This window comes from Mobula hypostoma, chromosome 4, assembly GCF_963921235.1.
Source record: "Mobula hypostoma chromosome 4, sMobHyp1.1, whole genome shotgun sequence".
Taxonomy (NCBI): Eukaryota; Metazoa; Chordata; class Chondrichthyes; order Myliobatiformes; family Myliobatidae; genus Mobula; species Mobula hypostoma.
In genome coordinates this window covers 63,983,827-64,001,248 of record NC_086100.1, presented here as the reverse complement: position 1 = coordinate 64,001,248, position 17,422 = coordinate 63,983,827, and the positions used below count along the sequence as shown (strand labels likewise).

At 37.3% G+C, this 17,422-nt stretch overlaps 1 protein-coding gene across 5 annotated transcripts in view; it reads right to left on the bottom strand.

Moving 5' to 3' along the window:
- dock10 (dedicator of cytokinesis 10) overlaps window positions 1-17,422 on the bottom strand; it is a 299,700-nt gene that overhangs the window by 98,428 nt on the left and 183,850 nt on the right. For all 5 annotated transcript variants that reach the window (XM_063045871.1, XM_063045867.1, XM_063045869.1 and 2 more), the window contains 4 exons: window positions 6,684-6,879; window positions 6,152-6,228; window positions 5,511-5,594; window positions 768-923 (listed from right to left, as the gene is read on the bottom strand). In XM_063045871.1, the coding sequence (XP_062901941.1) occupies window positions 768-923; window positions 5,511-5,594; window positions 6,152-6,228; window positions 6,684-6,879 (513 nt within the window). The remainder of the gene's footprint in view (window positions 1-767; window positions 924-5,510; window positions 5,595-6,151; window positions 6,229-6,683; window positions 6,880-17,422) is intronic.

The following is a 17,422-nucleotide window of genomic DNA, read 5'->3' as shown; positions in this document are numbered from 1 at the left end:
TTTGACAATAACTCAGTTTTGAGTTTGAGCTAGTTCATTTCGAACAGGTCAAGTTGTATTCAATAAGAATAGGCTGCCGGAAGAGCCTGAGTGAATAAGGTATTCAGTGATAAGCTCTTAGAAGCCTGCCTGTAGATTCTCCCGTGGATACTTCTATTATAACATTCAGTCATCCATCAAGAGAAGTCCCAGAGGAAGACTGTGGTCTCAGATAATACCCAAGGTGATAATCAAACCTGGGTCTTTGGATTTGTGAGGCAACAGAACCAACTGATGCACCACTGTGCTACTGTTTCAGTATGATCAGCCTTTTAACTAGCATTTTTCCAAGCAACCTGCATTAGCAAAATCTGATTGCTCTATGAATGAACGAAGACTCCCATTTTCTAGAATAGCAAGATTGGACCACAAAATTGGCCAAATGAGTTGTGCAAAGAATGGATCTTCTAGTTGTATTTTCTCCTCCCAGCTTGGAGATACAGAACAAGATTTGAGAGGATATCATATTATCCATCCATTTACCTGTTCAAAATAGTGAAAATCAGCAACTTTTGAAAATATTTTCTAAGAATTTTGAAGTTGAATGAATCAGTAAACAAGTGGAAATTCAACAAAATATAATTTGAGAAAATGTAATTACTTAATACAGCAGAAATTAAAAATCAACAAAATCCAAGGTAAAATTACTACTTCATTAGAACTAAATTTTTTAAAAGAAATTACACATGACGATTCGCTTGAATTCATGAAGTGGAAGGTTTGCTTACGTTAGTTGGCGCTCCACCTTCAGCATCACTGATACAAGCCTGAAGATTTAAGACAAGTGATTTGCATACAACCATGATGCGTTTGCCCAGCTTCAGCTCGTACGGCTTCACTAAAGGCTCGTTCACAGCGATGTCCAGCCGCTGTGCTTTGTGAATCTAAAAGGTTTCAGTAGAAATGAATGAAATGCTTTAAGATCAAGTTTTTATTGTGGCGCAAGTTACATTGTTATTGTGTTGGATTAAAGGAGACAAAAAAACTGAAAAAGATCCAATTTTGTTTTCTTTAACAATTTCCGTTAATTCTATATTGATTGTATTTCCATTTAAGGCATAATAAAATTGCAGCAGGTTATGGGGTTGGGAAATTTGTTACAATGGTGTCCTTCCATTTCAATGTACCAAATTCAAACACACTCCAGAGTGTTGATAAGCAAAACTACATAATTCTGGTTGGAGCAAATCATAACTTTTCATGTACTTTTAGTAACCAAAATATATGCATGTAATTGTGGAAATAATGATTATTTACAGAGTGACAAACAAGAGAAAATCTGCACATCAAAGTAATACACACAAAATGCTGGAGGAACTCAGCAGGCTAGCTAGCATCTACAGAAAAGAGTAACAGTGCCATTTTGGTATGAGATCCTTCATCAGGAAAAAAAGAGATGAGAAATTAGAGTAAGGAGCTGGGCATACAGAGTGAGCATAGCAATGAAAGAAGGATTTTGATGAGAGAAAGATAACTAAAATAGAAAGGAAGAGATAACTGATAAACAAACCAAGTTCGTACAGCGTAAAACGTCTTGTTCTAAAGGATTGTATCATTGATTTTAAAATGAATTAAGAGATTATATAAATAGAAAAAGGACTTTACACAAAGGAAGGATAACAGAATAGTTAATTCAATAATGTAATTGAAAGGTATCTAAAAAACCAAAATCTAACAGATTGCATTCAGAATAGATTTTAAGAGCAAAGCTTTATCAACCATATTGAATACACTAAGATAAGAGCATATAAAATAGATGGAGGTAATGCAATGTATTTATTGCATTTGGATCTTCCTGAGTCTTCAGAAGGCACTTGAGGTAGTCCTGTGACCGAGATCAAAGGAGACGGAGTCAGCAGACAAGAAAAGGAACAAAATTAAGATCACTGCTCAGCCTGTAAAATGTGTGAATGGTGCTCTGCGGAATCTGTGCTGGGAAAATAATTGATCATAATGTACAGTATAATTTCAAAATTAAATATCAAATTGTGGGTATCAAAAATAATTTTATAAACTGCAACAAGTTCAGGAAGACATTAACAATGCTGCTGAAAAAAGCATGTAATTGGCAAATAAATTTCAACATAGATTAATTAAAGTATTACATGTTTGTAAAAAGAAAAATTATACTACATTTGCTTGGGTATTTGCTAATTGGGGTGAAAGCGCAAAAGGAACACTGAATATAGATAGGCTAATTGGTAGAAGTAGTAATGTAGATTAAAATGAATAAATCAAGTAAAACAAAACTATAAGACCTATACCCAATCCATCAAGGCACTTTAGTTCCTATAGTTAGACAGTCAGCTTCAAAAATTTGTGTGAAGTGCTCCGTGCACTTGATGTTGGGGATGGGGGGGTGGGTATCAGATATGTGCAATTTTATCAAAGGGCCTGCATTGAATCAGAATCAAGTTTAATATCACCAACATATGTCATGAAATTTGTCATTGCACATTTTTACATCAAGTACAAAATTAATTTACACATCTGAGACTTGTGAATGGCACAGAGAGCTCATGATGAAGTGGCTCTTCCACATTACTTAAAGGTAATAGCTTTACATGCTTCAAAGCAAGAGTCCAAAGGATTGATTTTATATCTCTTGCAATTCAGTCTGTTCCTCAATGTAAAGTTGTTTGGGCTCCAAATGCACCTTCAACATTGCCCCCTAACACTGGACCTGGGCCTAATTTTGTGCCAAAACACCTCCCAGCATTACTCAGTGTTTGACGTTTGATATCCCTCATCCAATCTGAACCATTTACTTGACGTGCCTGATTCCATACAACTTCAACTTCATCGATCCCTAAAATCCCCTATCCTTTGCAACTTCCGCAGACCAGGAGCTTTGTCTTTATCTTGTGTTTCAGAATGATAGAAAATTGCTGCTTTGGGCATCTTATAGACTGATTAATACTGCACAATCCATGCTCTGTATTTTTAGATCTTTGTGGTTCTATAATATTCCACAATTTTAAAATCTCATGCAGTAACACTGAAGAAATTATTGTTGAAAATATGAAAACAAATCATTCTAAGATCTAAATGGCACTTCCCTGAGGTTAATGCCATTGATGAAGCAGAGTGGAAGAAGACTCTGCAATGTTTAAAATTAATGTTTGCTCACAGGGTGATAGGAACTAATTTCACAAAAATTCATTCTCTTCAAATGAATTCAGAGCTACAAACAATCTGCAGAGGGAGCTAGAGCAATAGATTTCATTCTATAAATGGTTGTAACAATCTAGTAATAAAACAGTTTCTATTTTTGCCTTCAGTAATTTTCAAGCTAAAATGACTGTCAATATAATTCAGCTTAAGAAAATAAATCAAATTGGAAGAGAAGGTTAAAACAGGCTAATTGTGCAATTTTAGAGAAGTTCTTCCAATAACTTTCCAGGCACATCTTCATTTTCATTGTGCATTTTGTTTCATCTTAAATAGAACAACCTAGATGAGGAATGAAGGTCAAAGTGAACAACTGACGACATTGAAGCTGTCATGCAAACACACTAAGCATCCGGCCTTGGTTTCCTGTTGATGGCCTGTGGAAAAGCTTGACAGGAAGTCAAAGAGACGTGATCACTGAAGCAATTAGGCCAGTCCTTCTGAAGGAAAAAGATCATGCAAACATTGGTCATTGAGATAGGGAAATCATAGGTGGGATAATGAGAAAAAAAATCAACTTTGGTTAGATTATCAAATGGTTAATTTGAATGGAGATGATTGAAGGTGACGGTGTCCAGTAAATTATAATAAAAGATGTAGATTCTCAAACCCTAACATAAAAACAGAAGATGCCGAAAATACTCAGCAGGTTAGGCCATATCTGTGGGAATAAAACACAGTTACCATTTCCAGTTAAGGCCCTTCATTAGAACAGAAGGGAGAGCAAATAAACTCATCATGCCATGGGAAAAAGCAAGGAAGAGGATGCCTTTGATAAGGTAAAACAGAGGTGACCATGTGGATAAACTGTAAACAAGGTGATCTGGTCATTGAGTGGGAACACAGACAAAAGAACCTGGACAAAAGAATGTAGGGGTTGTGACCTGTAGAGCTGGTCAGACTAAGCATGTCCAGAGAATGGAAGAGAGACAATGGGACGTGTGAGGTGTTGCATTTTGGGAGGTCAGATATATGAGAAAGGTATTCAGTGAATGGCCAGAACCTGAGATATATTGATTTACAAGGAGATCTTGGAGCGGATAGATATAGACCAAATGCAGCGTGAACTAATTTAATTTGCCATCATGGTCAGTACAGACATTGTGGGTGAAAGAGCCTGCTTCTGTCCTGTACTATTCTATGCTCTATAACACAACCACAAGCACCAGAAATAACGTGGAGAGAGAGGGACTAAAGGCAAGGCCTTTAACTGGAGTACAAGAGGACAAAACACATGGAGAAAAGTTGATCTTCATTTCAAAGTGAAAACGTGTTGATATATCAAAAAACTGCAAATATCTTCATCACCCTTTTTTTCCATTATACGTTGACTTGTATTGGGTTACAGTTGCATTCAAGTTGTCATACTTCATAAGCCTGCCCCGAAGCAAAATGGTCCATCATGGAAAGCACCAAACCACAACAACCATATTCTCACTCAATGCATGCCATAATGTAGCAAACTAGGAACTACGTGCTCCACTTAAAATCATTTATCTAAAACTCTACGCTTTCAATGCTAATTGCACCATTATTACTCCTCGTAATCTTTTGTACTTAAACCACATGAATTTTCCACAAAATATTAATACATGTTCGTAAAGTTTCTGTTATGACTTTGCAATTATGCTTTTTCACGTTGAACTTTACTGTATATCAATCTAGTTTAGTACATCATGCTATTAGTCATCTGCAATGCTGAAATGAAACGAGCCCAAATAATTCAGAAATTGAGAAGTAAAAAATAACTGCAGAAGTTGTATATATGCAACAGGTTAGGTTACAACTGTTGTGAGAGATTTAAAGTTAACATTTCAGATCAATGGCCCTGTTCTGGTCAATTAATCTGAAACATTAACTCCGTGTCCCATCCATCGATGCCTTTTGACCTGCTGAGTGTTTCCGGCATTTTGTTTTTCTTCCAAAATCTCTGTCATTGCCATTCTTAAATTTTAAAAAAAGGATCCTCAAGATTGACTCAGTTTGTCCGGATTGATAAATGTTTTCCATTTGGTAAATAAAGTCAAAAGAAACAAAACAAGTTGTGAATTATGATACAAGAGTTTGTGGTGCACACAAGTTTGACTATGATATTAATGAATTCTTCTAATTTGATAGGTGTGTTACTTAACGGCTAGTTCCATAGCAGCATTGGTAGAGACCTGGGAAATATTGCCTGGCTGCTCAATTACTCGGAAATCAGTTTTGGTACTAACACATTTGAAATATTAATTTCAGTAGTTAATACAGAAAAATATTGTTAATTGGCATAAAATTTCAATGCTAAAAATTTCTCTTACAGGTATATCAGGGTCAAGTGAAAATAGGTTCATGCGGTTTTCATTTCTGGACAGCTTAATGGTCTCCTCAGTTTCTGCAATATACTGTAAATAATAGAAGAGAAAGAAAAATAGTCTGTATTAGCTTTACATCGAAGATCGATATTTCTAGTTTTTAACCTTTTTTTCAAGTCCCAGTTGTAATAATTGCTTCTGTCATTGTCTCTATGTGACACAAATTTATTTCTGGCTGTCTTTTCCTTTTCAGTCTGTAGAAGAAATTACTTTCTTCTGCCCAACATTCCTCAATACATTTAAGCATGGTAGTTTGATGAACACAACTGAAGTTATCTACAGTATATTATTCATTATTAGTTACTTCAGTAATTAGGAGTCAGTTTCTTAATAAATTGATAAAAACACAGTATTTGAATGCTTTGAAAATATGCTTAACTTTAAAAGCATCCTTAAATGACCTCTTGGCTTTTAAGTCCTCTTTATTTTAATGCAATTTTATTCACAAAAGGTAATCATATTTTTGGAGTTTAAATAAAAGTCATTTCTTATTTTTCAATCCTCACTTTGTAATTCAATGAGGATAATCAACCAAGAAAATAAATGGGGTCAGAATAGATGCATTTAAGAGCAGCGATGGCAGTTACCTTTGCTAATTCTGGATGGAGAGTGTCCTCCGAGGAATCTATTTCATCATTCAAGCTGGTATCTGTAATTTCACTCTCTGTAAAACAAAGAAGTCAAACATTGGTCAGGATTATGCCAACTTAATTATTTTAGCAAGCTTCAATTTATTCCTGACTAACGTCACCACAATATGAGCAGAATTCTGATTGAATTTTGAAGAAACTCCAAAAGATGGACAAATCACAAGTTTAGATTTTTTTTTCCAAAGGTATGAATAACTGAAGCATGATTATGTGAGGAAATTCAAGATTAAACTTTTTTCTTTCAAATTACCCTTCTCAAACATTAGTGTAATATTTTAGATTATCATGAAAAGATTTTGTATTTTGTTGTCTTTTATATTGTACTATATTTATAACTGCAAGCACTCTACAAAGTATATTTGGATGGCAGAATCTGTTTAAATGAGATGTGAAAACAATTATTAATTTTTCAGCTCATTCAAACAATACCTTACCTACCGTATTGCATGGACATAATGAATCAACTTACCTAGAGTTTCATCCTGTTTGACATCTGTAAGATCTACACTTTTTCTTTCCTGACTAGATCCTTCTGGATTAATCTGCAGGATACGGTTCAAAGTGGAAATCCAATCCTCCATATCCTGCTCATTATCAGCTGCCAGTACAAAGTACGTGACATTATTCATTTGCAACTCAAATGCGTAACGACGAAGTTTGCTGTTCTGGATGATTCAAAAAATACGGCAGAAAGGAAGAAGTCAATATTTCTGTAATTTTCATCAAATAGTTTGGAATAATGTCATGAGTATAAGCAAGCAGAATGAATATATGAATCAATATGCAGTGCTCTGTCTGGTTAGAATCCTGCTGCAATTCCAACAGATCAGTAATTTTTTTTTTAATTTTATTTTTATTTGGATAAGGAGTTCACAATTATCATGTACTTTTTTCACACATATAACCTTTTCCATTTTTTTATATGTATAAAACTACAATTATTTATACATTCTTAAGTACACATTGAGATGATATAAAAGCAAAATAAACATTTAAATAGATAATTATGTACTGTGGTAAATCTAACCTATTAGGCTAAGTAATGAAATTAGTTGTTAAGAAAAATGGTAATAATAGTTTCCATACAACCCTTCTGGACCATTTCCACTGGTCCAAAATGTTGCATACAAGCCTATATACCAACCATTGTAGGTGTTTATATCCCAATTTGTTCATGCTTGTTCCTGCCCGCAGACATAATTATCCAATCCCTATGTACTTATTTACTTAATTTTTTCATTTTTTTTATCCCATTCCCAAATCTTTCCCTTTACTTGTGTTAATTCTCTATTTTCCAAAAAAAAAAAACAAACATTTAGACTAGGGGTGCTTACGTTAGCAATATTACTGTGTTGATGAGAAGAGCAATATAAATCATCAGGAGAGTCATCTAAAGTCTGCTCGCATTGGGGTTATATATTCAATCCATTTATTCCAGATTTGATAAAATGTTTCTTTTTGAGTTCTCAGGGAGTAGGTCAACTTTTCCATTTTAAATATTTCCAAGATAATTTCGTACCAATCTTCTAATGTAGGTGGTATTGGATTTAGCCATTTTCTAGTGATTGATTTCTTACTTGCCGCTAAGAGGGCCTGCAGCAACTTTATATCTTCCTTCTGTTCAAGGAACAATACATGCCCCAAATAGAGCGTCTCAAAGTTCAGAGGTATCTGGGACCTAAGTACCTTAACTAATGTTCTATGAATACCTTCCCAAAATAGACTTAATTTAGGGCAATCCCAGAAAATATGAAAATGATTTGCCTCCTTGGAGCCGCACCTTCTCCAACACATCACATTTGTATCTTTATATTTCTCCTGATATGGGGTCTTGAAGTATCTTATAATGCTTTTCCAACAATGTTCTCTCCAAGTCAAAGAATTAGTCGAGGACCATTGAGAGCTGCAGATTTTCCCCCAAGCCTCCTCTGAAAGTACCAACCCCGCTTCTTTCTCCCACTTCTCTTTAATATACAGTGTATTTACATTTTTAGCATGGGAGAGTGCATTATATAGGCGAGAAACTGATTTACTAGGTATTGAACTGCAAGCCGAATTCAGAATCTTGAAAAATTCTAATTCTACTGTTGATAGGTCTGTATATCTACAACTCTGGTTAACATAGTTTCGTATTTGAAGGTACCTAAAAAAGTCATTATGTTCTAGGCCATGCTTGTCCTGCAGGATTTGGAAACTTTGTAATACTCTTTTATCTATAAATGAGAGGTAGGTTGTAAGACCTTTCTTTATCCATAGCTCAAATCTTTTATCTCCTCTGTTGGGAAGGAATTCGGTATCATATGCACACCATCTAAAGAGTTTTAGCATGTTATTAATTCCACATGAATTAACCACCTTCTGCCATACTTTTAATGTAAGATTTATCCAAGCATTATTAAATTTTTCCAACTGGGCCATCAATCCTTTGTCAGCTATTGAGGCCTGAAGAGGAAAACTGTCAACTAATCCAAATTCTATTTCCTTCCATCTAGCCTTATATTCCCTATTACACCAATATAACAGAGGGGTTATCTGTGAGGCATAAAAATAATTTCTCAGGCAAGGAAGAACCATACCTCCTCTTTCCTTCCCTAACTGTAAGGTGTTATATCGAATTCTAGGTTTCCTTCCTTGCCAAATGAAGCGGGAAATCCATTTGTCCCATTCCCTGAATTGATTATCATCCACCTCCACTGGTAAAGTACGGAAAAGATATAATAACCGAGGACGAATATTCATTTTTATAGTATTTATCCTTGAATTTAAACTTAAAAAGGGGATAAGATTCCATCTATGCATATCTGCTTTTATCTCTGAGATTAATGGCCCATAATTTACCTGTGACAGTGTTGAAAGATCCTTCAGCAGTAATATTTTTAAATAATTTGTGAGTTATTGGCATCCCTGGGAGCATTGATATTTATTTCTTGCTGCTAGTTGCCCTTGAACGAATGACAGTGGGCTTCCTTTTTGCTGCCCTTGAGCTAAAATCATTATAGAAGGTGAATTTGGATGTAGCTTTCTCAAACGCTAACCGTCATAGATAAGCTGCAGTGCATCTCCTTACTTGGATGTGCTTCTGACAGGATTCCCACCTGTGCAGGTGAGCCAGCTCTAGTCTTGGAAAGTGCTGTTGGCTGAAACCTTAAGTAATTTCAGTACCCAATAAAATTACATGATTTATTGCTTCACCTTGGAGAGTTTCCTTCCAACATGTTCAGAATTTATCACAATGCATAAAACATCAATTTTCCCATTATTCTTCACAAAGCCATGTGACCAAGTATATACGTTTGAAACAGAATAACCTAATAAAGGCCAACAAGGTAGAAAAATACCCAGCCTGGATTAATATTTCTACCCACTGGAGTTAGTTCTTAAATACTCAAAATTGAATAGCTGTGATGCTATAAGTAATCTCTATAAGCAGGCTGAGATTCAAATAGAGTTGATTAGGATTTTGTATCAAAATTCTAAAATCTTTATTGTTTAGTTACATACTTCTGATTATTTAATTAACATTCTTAAACACATTGTTTCTGAAGTGACGAAACGACGAAACAATATTTGGATCATAATCAATTGAGACTTAACAGTTTGGGCAAGTGAAGAAATCTCTGTACAGGTGATTCACACCTGCTATACATGTTGATGATGAAAGGAAATATTTATATTCAGGTTCCTCAAGAAATTGATGACTAGCAGGACTCTATTAATTGGATTTGATTATCGGGTCTGGAATGTTTTCGTGAAAAAAAACTCTGGTTACATATGTAGAGTGAACAAAGCTTTCTTTGCTTTATGCTGTGAGATTTAACAGTAAAGATAAATGAAGAGTAAACTTTGTCCTTAAATGGCAGTGGCCAAAACCACCAGTGAAATTACTGAGGGAAAAAAGTTTTTGGATAAGCAAAATAAAGTTTCTGTAGTTCTCAGCAAGAAAGAACAACTCCACTGTAGATTTCTTTCAAGTTCAAAATCAGATGGAGTTTGCTTAATGGCTCCCATAGTAGCCTCAAAACCTATTTTCAGATAACTGCTTATTTCAATGAACTGTTTTAACTAAAAATTAGACTGATTTAAAACATTATTTGTTAAACTTTGACCACATTTTAAACATCCTTTCTTATAAGCCGGGGAATATCATTTTCTAATTCTGATGCATGAATTCTTGGTTCTTTTTCACCCCAAAGCTACATATAAAAATGGTACTGTGTGACATTAGTAATTACCTCTTGCTTACTTCTACTTACGTTGATTTATTTACAACATTATGTGGCAGTTTAAAGAGAGTTATCATACTCTGTACAGGTGACTCACATGTTAATGATGAAAGGAAATGCATATATTCAGGTCCCTCAGGAATTGTTTAGATCACTTTGCTATAATGACTTAAAGTCATGCTTGAAATATCTAGTAGCGTGCCAGCTACAAGACAGAGCAAGAACCATACTCAAGCATGCTGAGAAATACAATCACATGGTTGAGAGAAGCACAATGGTACAGCAGTTCATGCTGTCATCTCACAGCTCCAGTGGTTTGAGTGTGAACCTGACCACAATAGCTATCTGTGTAGATTTTGGGTCTTTCCCTCCATTATCATCGGGTTAACTGTTAGATTCTGTGCTTTCCTCCCACATCTCAAAGACATGCTGCGAGGGTAACCACCTCCTTGTTATAGGCGAGTGGCGGAAGAAGCAAAAGGGAGTTCATGCCCTCTGGGTAAGGGAGAATAGTTGCAGGGATACAGGGAATGAGAGAGAAATGGAAGAAGTGAGTTTGCTCTGCTGGTGTCAATGTGTACCCTATGAGCTGAATAGTCTCCTCCTATAAGTTGGAACATGTGGCATAGAACAGAGTTAAAGCATGGATGTAATGTTGGCTAAGTAATAGACAACTGATGACCCTGAGGCTAATTGAGACCTGACTTCAGTAGTTGACAAGACATTAAAGTCTGTTATCAATTATGACGTTTCGCAGAACTTGGAGGCACATGATAAAATAGGCCGAAGGCAATATGGTTTCCCGAAGGAAAAATATTGCCTGACAAATCTGTTGGAATTCCTTGAGGAAATAACAGGAAGGATAGACAAAGGAGAGTCGGTGTTTATTTGGATTTTCAGAAAGCCTTTGACAAGGTGCTGCACATGAGGCTGCTTAACAAAATAAGAGCCCATGGTATTACAGGAAAAATACCAGCATGGATAGAAAATTGGCTGACTAGCAGAAGGCAAAGAGTGTAAATAAAATGGGGGCAATTCCTGGTCAGCTACTGCTGACTCAAGGTGCTCTGCAGAGGTCAGTGTTGGTTCTGCTACTTTTTACATTATATGTTAATGACCTGAATAACAAAATTGATGGCTTTGTGGCAAGTTTCAGATGATACAAAGGTAGGTAGAGAGGCAGGTGGCATTGTGGAAGCAGGAAATCTGCAGAGGGATGTAGACTGATTGGGAGAATGGGCAAAGAAATGACAGATGGAATACCGTGCAGGGAAGCATATAGGCATGCACTTTGGTAGAAGGAATAAAGGTGTAAACTATTTTCTAAACAGGGAGCTAATTCAGAGACAATTTTTAATTTTGAGTCAATAGTAAGGAAGGCAAATGCAATGTTAACATTCATTTTGAGATGACTAGAATATAAAAGCAAAAATACTGTATAATACTTTGGTCTGACCACACTTGAAGTATTGTGATCAGTTTTGGGCCTCATATCGAAGAAAGGATGTGCTGGCATTGGAAAGGATACAGAGGAGGTTTACAAGAATGATCCCAGGAATGAAAGGGTTAATGTATGAGAACCATTTGATGGCTCTGGGCCTTTACTCACTGGAGTTTAGAAGAATGAGGGGGAATTAAATGAAACCTACCAAATATTGAAAGGCCTAGACAGAGTCGATGTGAAGAGGATGTTTCCAAGACTGGAAGGGTCTAGGACCAGATGACACAGCCTTAGAATACAAGTATGTCCCTTTAGAACAGAGATGAGGTGGAATTTTTCAGCCAGAGGATGGTGAATCTACAGAAATCATTGCCGCAGACAGCTATGGAGGCCAACTCATTGTGTATATTTAAAGTGGAGTTTGATAGGTTCTTAATTAGTAGGGGTATCAAAGGTTATGAGGAGAAGGCAGGAAAATAAATCAGCCATAATTGAATGGACTCGGTGAGTGGAGTGGCCTAACTCTGCTCTTACTTTTTATGATTGTGGTGACCCATGATCTTTTGGACCGAAGGAAGGTGAATATAGTGGCATTTGACAGGGACTGCTGTTGATGCTATTGTTTCTTTTTCTATATTAATAAACTAAATGCGAACTGCAATTTCTATGTTTGTAGTTGACACAAAACAGCAGGAATATGAACTGGGTAGTGAAACTGATATAATGCAGCAGGATATCATGGGAAGATACAGCCTACAGAGAGGAGGTGCAAGAGCATGAGGTCTGGTACCAGGCAAATAATCTCTTCCTTAATGTCAACAAGACAAAAGAGGAACTTGCACCCACTCACACATCAGAGGCACAGCAGTGGGAACTACAAGCAGTTTCAAACTCCTGGGAGTGCACACGATACACAACCTCTCATGGTCCCAGAACACATGCTACACTGACAGGAAAGTGCACCAATGCATCTCCTTTGAGAAGACTGAAGAGAGCTGGACTATGCATATCCATAATCATATCATTCTATAAATGCGCAGTACACAGCATCTTAACATGCTGCATTACTGCTTGCTATACGGAAATTGCACTGCGGCAGACACCCAACAAGGACATATGCACAGAAAGGTACCAGAAAGGGCCAGCATCATCATGAAGGATCCCACCCACCCTGCTCATGGTTTGTTTGTCCCACTCCCATCAGGGAGGAGTCTATGTAACATCCATGCCAGGATCACCAGACTCAGAAACCGTTACTTACCCCAAGCAGTTAGGCTGATCAAAACCTTCACTTACTAACCTATCCCTCCATGCCCCCAGCCACCTCTACTTTATTATTTCCCGGCAGTCACCTTATATATAGACACTCTTGTGCCTGGCATCACTTTATGGACATACAATCAATCTACGTATACAAGCTATCTTACGTATTTATATTTATTGTGTTTTTTATTATTATTGTGCTTTTTGTGCTGCAGTGGATCTGGAGGGACAATTACTTCATTTTCCTTCACACTTGTGCACAGGAAATCACATTAAACGATTTTGAATTTTGATCCTTGAACGTGTGAGATGAAATTAAGATGAAACTTAACACAATAAAATGTGGTTAATTCCCATTGCAGGCAAGCAAGGTATGAAAGTGAACACGTGTTAAGAAAAATTTTGTAAGATGTGGATGTACAGGGAGATCTATGGTCCAAGTATATTATTCTTATTTGATTTAAACTTGCAGCACGGTAACAGGCCCAACCAGCTCACACGCCAAATTAAACCCATGTGACTAATTACCCTACCAGCCTGTACGTCTTTGGAATGTGGGAGGAAACAGAAAGCAGAAGAAACCCATGTGGTCATGGGGAGAATGTACAAACGCCTTACAGACAGTGGTGTGAATTGAACCCCGGTATGATCCTCCGTCGGCCCAAGCACAGGTTGCCAGAGTCATAATGAAAAAAATAGTAGAGGCAAATTGTCTTGCTATTGTATGATCACTATGTATGACATAGAAAGTCATGTTACAGCAGAACTAGCTGCAGATACCTTCAGAGCACAGATCTAAACAGATTTTTCCGATCGCAGTTGCACAAAACCAATGCGGCCTGCATAACGCAAATCATAAGCCATAGTTCATCAGCTGCATCATAACCAATTCATGTTATGCAAACTCATATCATAGCAGAATAACCTCTCATTTGGTATTTTATTAATTGGAATACAGGGTTCAAGATTAAAAGCAGGAAAAGCTGGAAATCACATGCCAGGTAACTTCAATAGAGGGAAAAAATGTGTGAACCTTTTAAGATTTCATGTTAGCGATCTAAGTGAAAAACACAGTACAGGCTCCAGTTGGCTCATGTTATTCAATTTGAAACACTGCAGCGTAAAAAAAAATATTATTCTGTAGAGAGCATTCCATTACATCAATAAGAATGATTTCAGTACTGGTGAAGCCATAGTTTGGAGTTCAGCTATTGGGTCCATTCCTAGTGGAGGAAAGGAAACCAAGGATATTTAATACAGGTGAAGGGGAAAAGTCTGAAATTAGTTTTGCTCAGCTCCAACAAAAGTGTGGTATCGATGTTATGTGCCAATGAATTCTCTCTTTGATTTGAAGACCTCTAGTTTTGTTGTTCTACTTTAAATCAAAAGGAATGTTTGGTAAGTTATCTTAAACCCCAATCCACTGCATCTTCCAAAAATAAACTTAGAGCTGATTTTGAACTCTCACCACATTGTGAGTTAATGGGTCAGCTTTTGCTGATTTGCCAGTTGGCATAAATGTGTGCTTTTTGAATGTTAATCTAACCCAACAATTCTCACAATTGAAACTGTTCCTGCAGCTGTAAATAATACATAGGCATGGCATGTCTTAGGAAACAAGAGTATGAAGCTGAAAATGTTTGAATTATGCCTCATCATTGAAGCAATACAAACTGATTGAACTTCTGCACTGAGCAAACAAGCTTTGACTAAAGGACATCAAGGAGAAGTTATAGCAGAATATTGACTCCACAGGACACAGGAGCAGAATTAGGCCATTTGGCCCATCAAGTTTGCTCCTCCATTCAATCGTGGCCCTCAGCCCCACTCCCTGGCCTTCTCCCTGTAACCTTTGTTGCCGTGTCCAATCAAGAACCAATCAAACTCTGCCTAAAATACACCCAACAACTTGGCCTCCACAGCTGTTTGTGGTAATAATTTCCACAAATTCACCACCCTCTCGCTAAAGAAATTTCTCCACATCTCTGTTTTAAATGGAGGCCCCTCTATCCTGAGGCTGTGCACTCTTGTTCTAGACTCTCCCACCATGGGAAACATCTGCTCTGTCTAGGCCTTTCAACATTCAAAACGTTTCAATAAGATCCCCCCTTATCCTACTAAATTCCAGCGAGTACAGACCCAGAGCTATCAAACGTTTCTTGTATTATAACCCTTTCATTCCCAGAATCATCCTTGTGAACGTCCTCCGAACCCTCCCCAATGCCAGCACATCTTTTCTTAGATGAGGGGTCCAGAATTGTTCACAATACTCAAGGTGAGGCCTCACCAGTGCCTTATAATATCCCTGCTCTTGTATTCTAGAGCACTTGAAATGAATGCTAATATTGCATTTGCCTTCCTCACCACCAACTCTACCTGCAAGTTAACCTTCAGGGTGTTCTGCACAAGGGCTCCCAAGTTCCTTGGCATCTCAGATTTTTGGATTTTTTCTCCATTTAGAAAATAGTCTGCACATTTATTGCTTCTACCAAAGTGCATGACTATGCATTTTCCAACACTATATTTCATTTGCCACTTTCCTGCCCATTCTCCTAATCTGTCTAAGTCCTTCTGCAGCCTCCAGTTACCTCAACACTACCTGCCCCTCCACCAAGCTTCATATCATCTCCAAAACTGGCAACAAAGCTATCTATTCCATCATCTAAATCACTGATATACAGCAAAAGCAACGGTCCCTACACCGACCCCTACAGAACACTACTAGTCACTGGGAGTCAACCAGAAAAGAAAATTTATATTTCCATTCACTGCCTCCTACCAATCAGCCAATGCTCTAACCATGCCAGTAACTTCCCTGTAATACCATAGGCTCTTAACTTGGTAAGCAGTTTCATGTGTGGCTCCTTGTCAAAGGCCTCCTGAAAGTCCAAGTATGCAACATCCAGTACGTTCCCTTTATCTATCCTACTTGTAATCTTCTCGAAGAATTCCAAGTTCGTCAGGCAAGATTTTCCCTTAAGGAAGCCATGCTGACTTTGTCCTTTCTAGTCCTGTGTCCCTAAGTACCTCATCCTTAACAACTGACTCCAACATCTTTCCAACCACTAAGGTCAGGCTAACTGGTCTATAATTTCCTTTCTGCTGCCTTCCTCTTTTCTTAAAGAATGGAGTGACATTTGCAATTTTCCAGTCCTCTGGCACCATGCTAGAGTCCAATGAGTTTTGAAAGATCATTACCAATGCCTCCACAATCTCTACCACTACCTCTTTCAAAACTCTAGGGTGCAGTTCATCTAGTCTAGGCGACTTATGTACCCTTAGGTCTTTCAGCTTTTTGAGCAACTTCTCCCTTGTAATAGTAACTTCTCTTCCCTTGCACCCTTCAACATCTGGCACATTGCTAGTGTCTTCAACAGTGAAGACTGATGTAAAATACTTATTTAGTTCATCTGCCATCTCCTTGTTCTCCATTATTATTTCTCTGGCCTCAGTTTCTCACAGTCCCATATCGACCATCATCTCTCTTATTTTTTAAATACTTGAAAAAACTTTTACTATTCACATTGATATTGTTTACTAGCTTGCTTTCATATTTCATCTTTTCCCTTCTAATGACTCTTTTAGTTGCTCCCTGTAGGTTTTTAAAAGCTTCCCAGTCCTCAGTCTTACCACTAATTTTTGCATTGTTCTATGCCCTCTCATTTGCTTTTACATTAGCTTTGACTTCCCTTGTCAGCCATAGTGTTACTATTTTGCCATCTGAGTATTTCTTAATTTTTTTGGATACGTCTATCCTGCAGCTTCCTCATTTTTCTCAGAAACTCACACCATTGCTGTTCTGCTGGTATCCCTGCCAGAAGCTCCTTCCAGTTTACTTTGGCCAGCTCCTCTCTCATACCACTGTAATTTCCTTTACTCCACTGAAATACTGCTACATCAAACTTTACTTTCTTCCTATCAAACTTCAAGTTGAACTCAATCATATTGTGATCACTCAACACACATTAAAGTTGCTGGTGTACGCAGCAGGCCAGGCAGCATCTGTAGGAAGAGGTACAGTCGACATCTTCCTAGAGATGCTGCCTGGCCTGCTGCATTCACCAGCAACTTTGATGTGTGTTGCTTGCATTTCCAGCATCTGCAGAATTTCTCGTGTTTGCATATTGTGATCACTACCTCCTTAAGCTCCGTAATCACCTCAGGTTCATTACATAGCACCCAAACCAATATAGCTGATCCTCTAATAGGCTCAATGACAAACTGCTCTAAAAAGCCAGCTTGTAAGCCTTCAACAAACTCGCTGTCTTGAGATCCTTTACC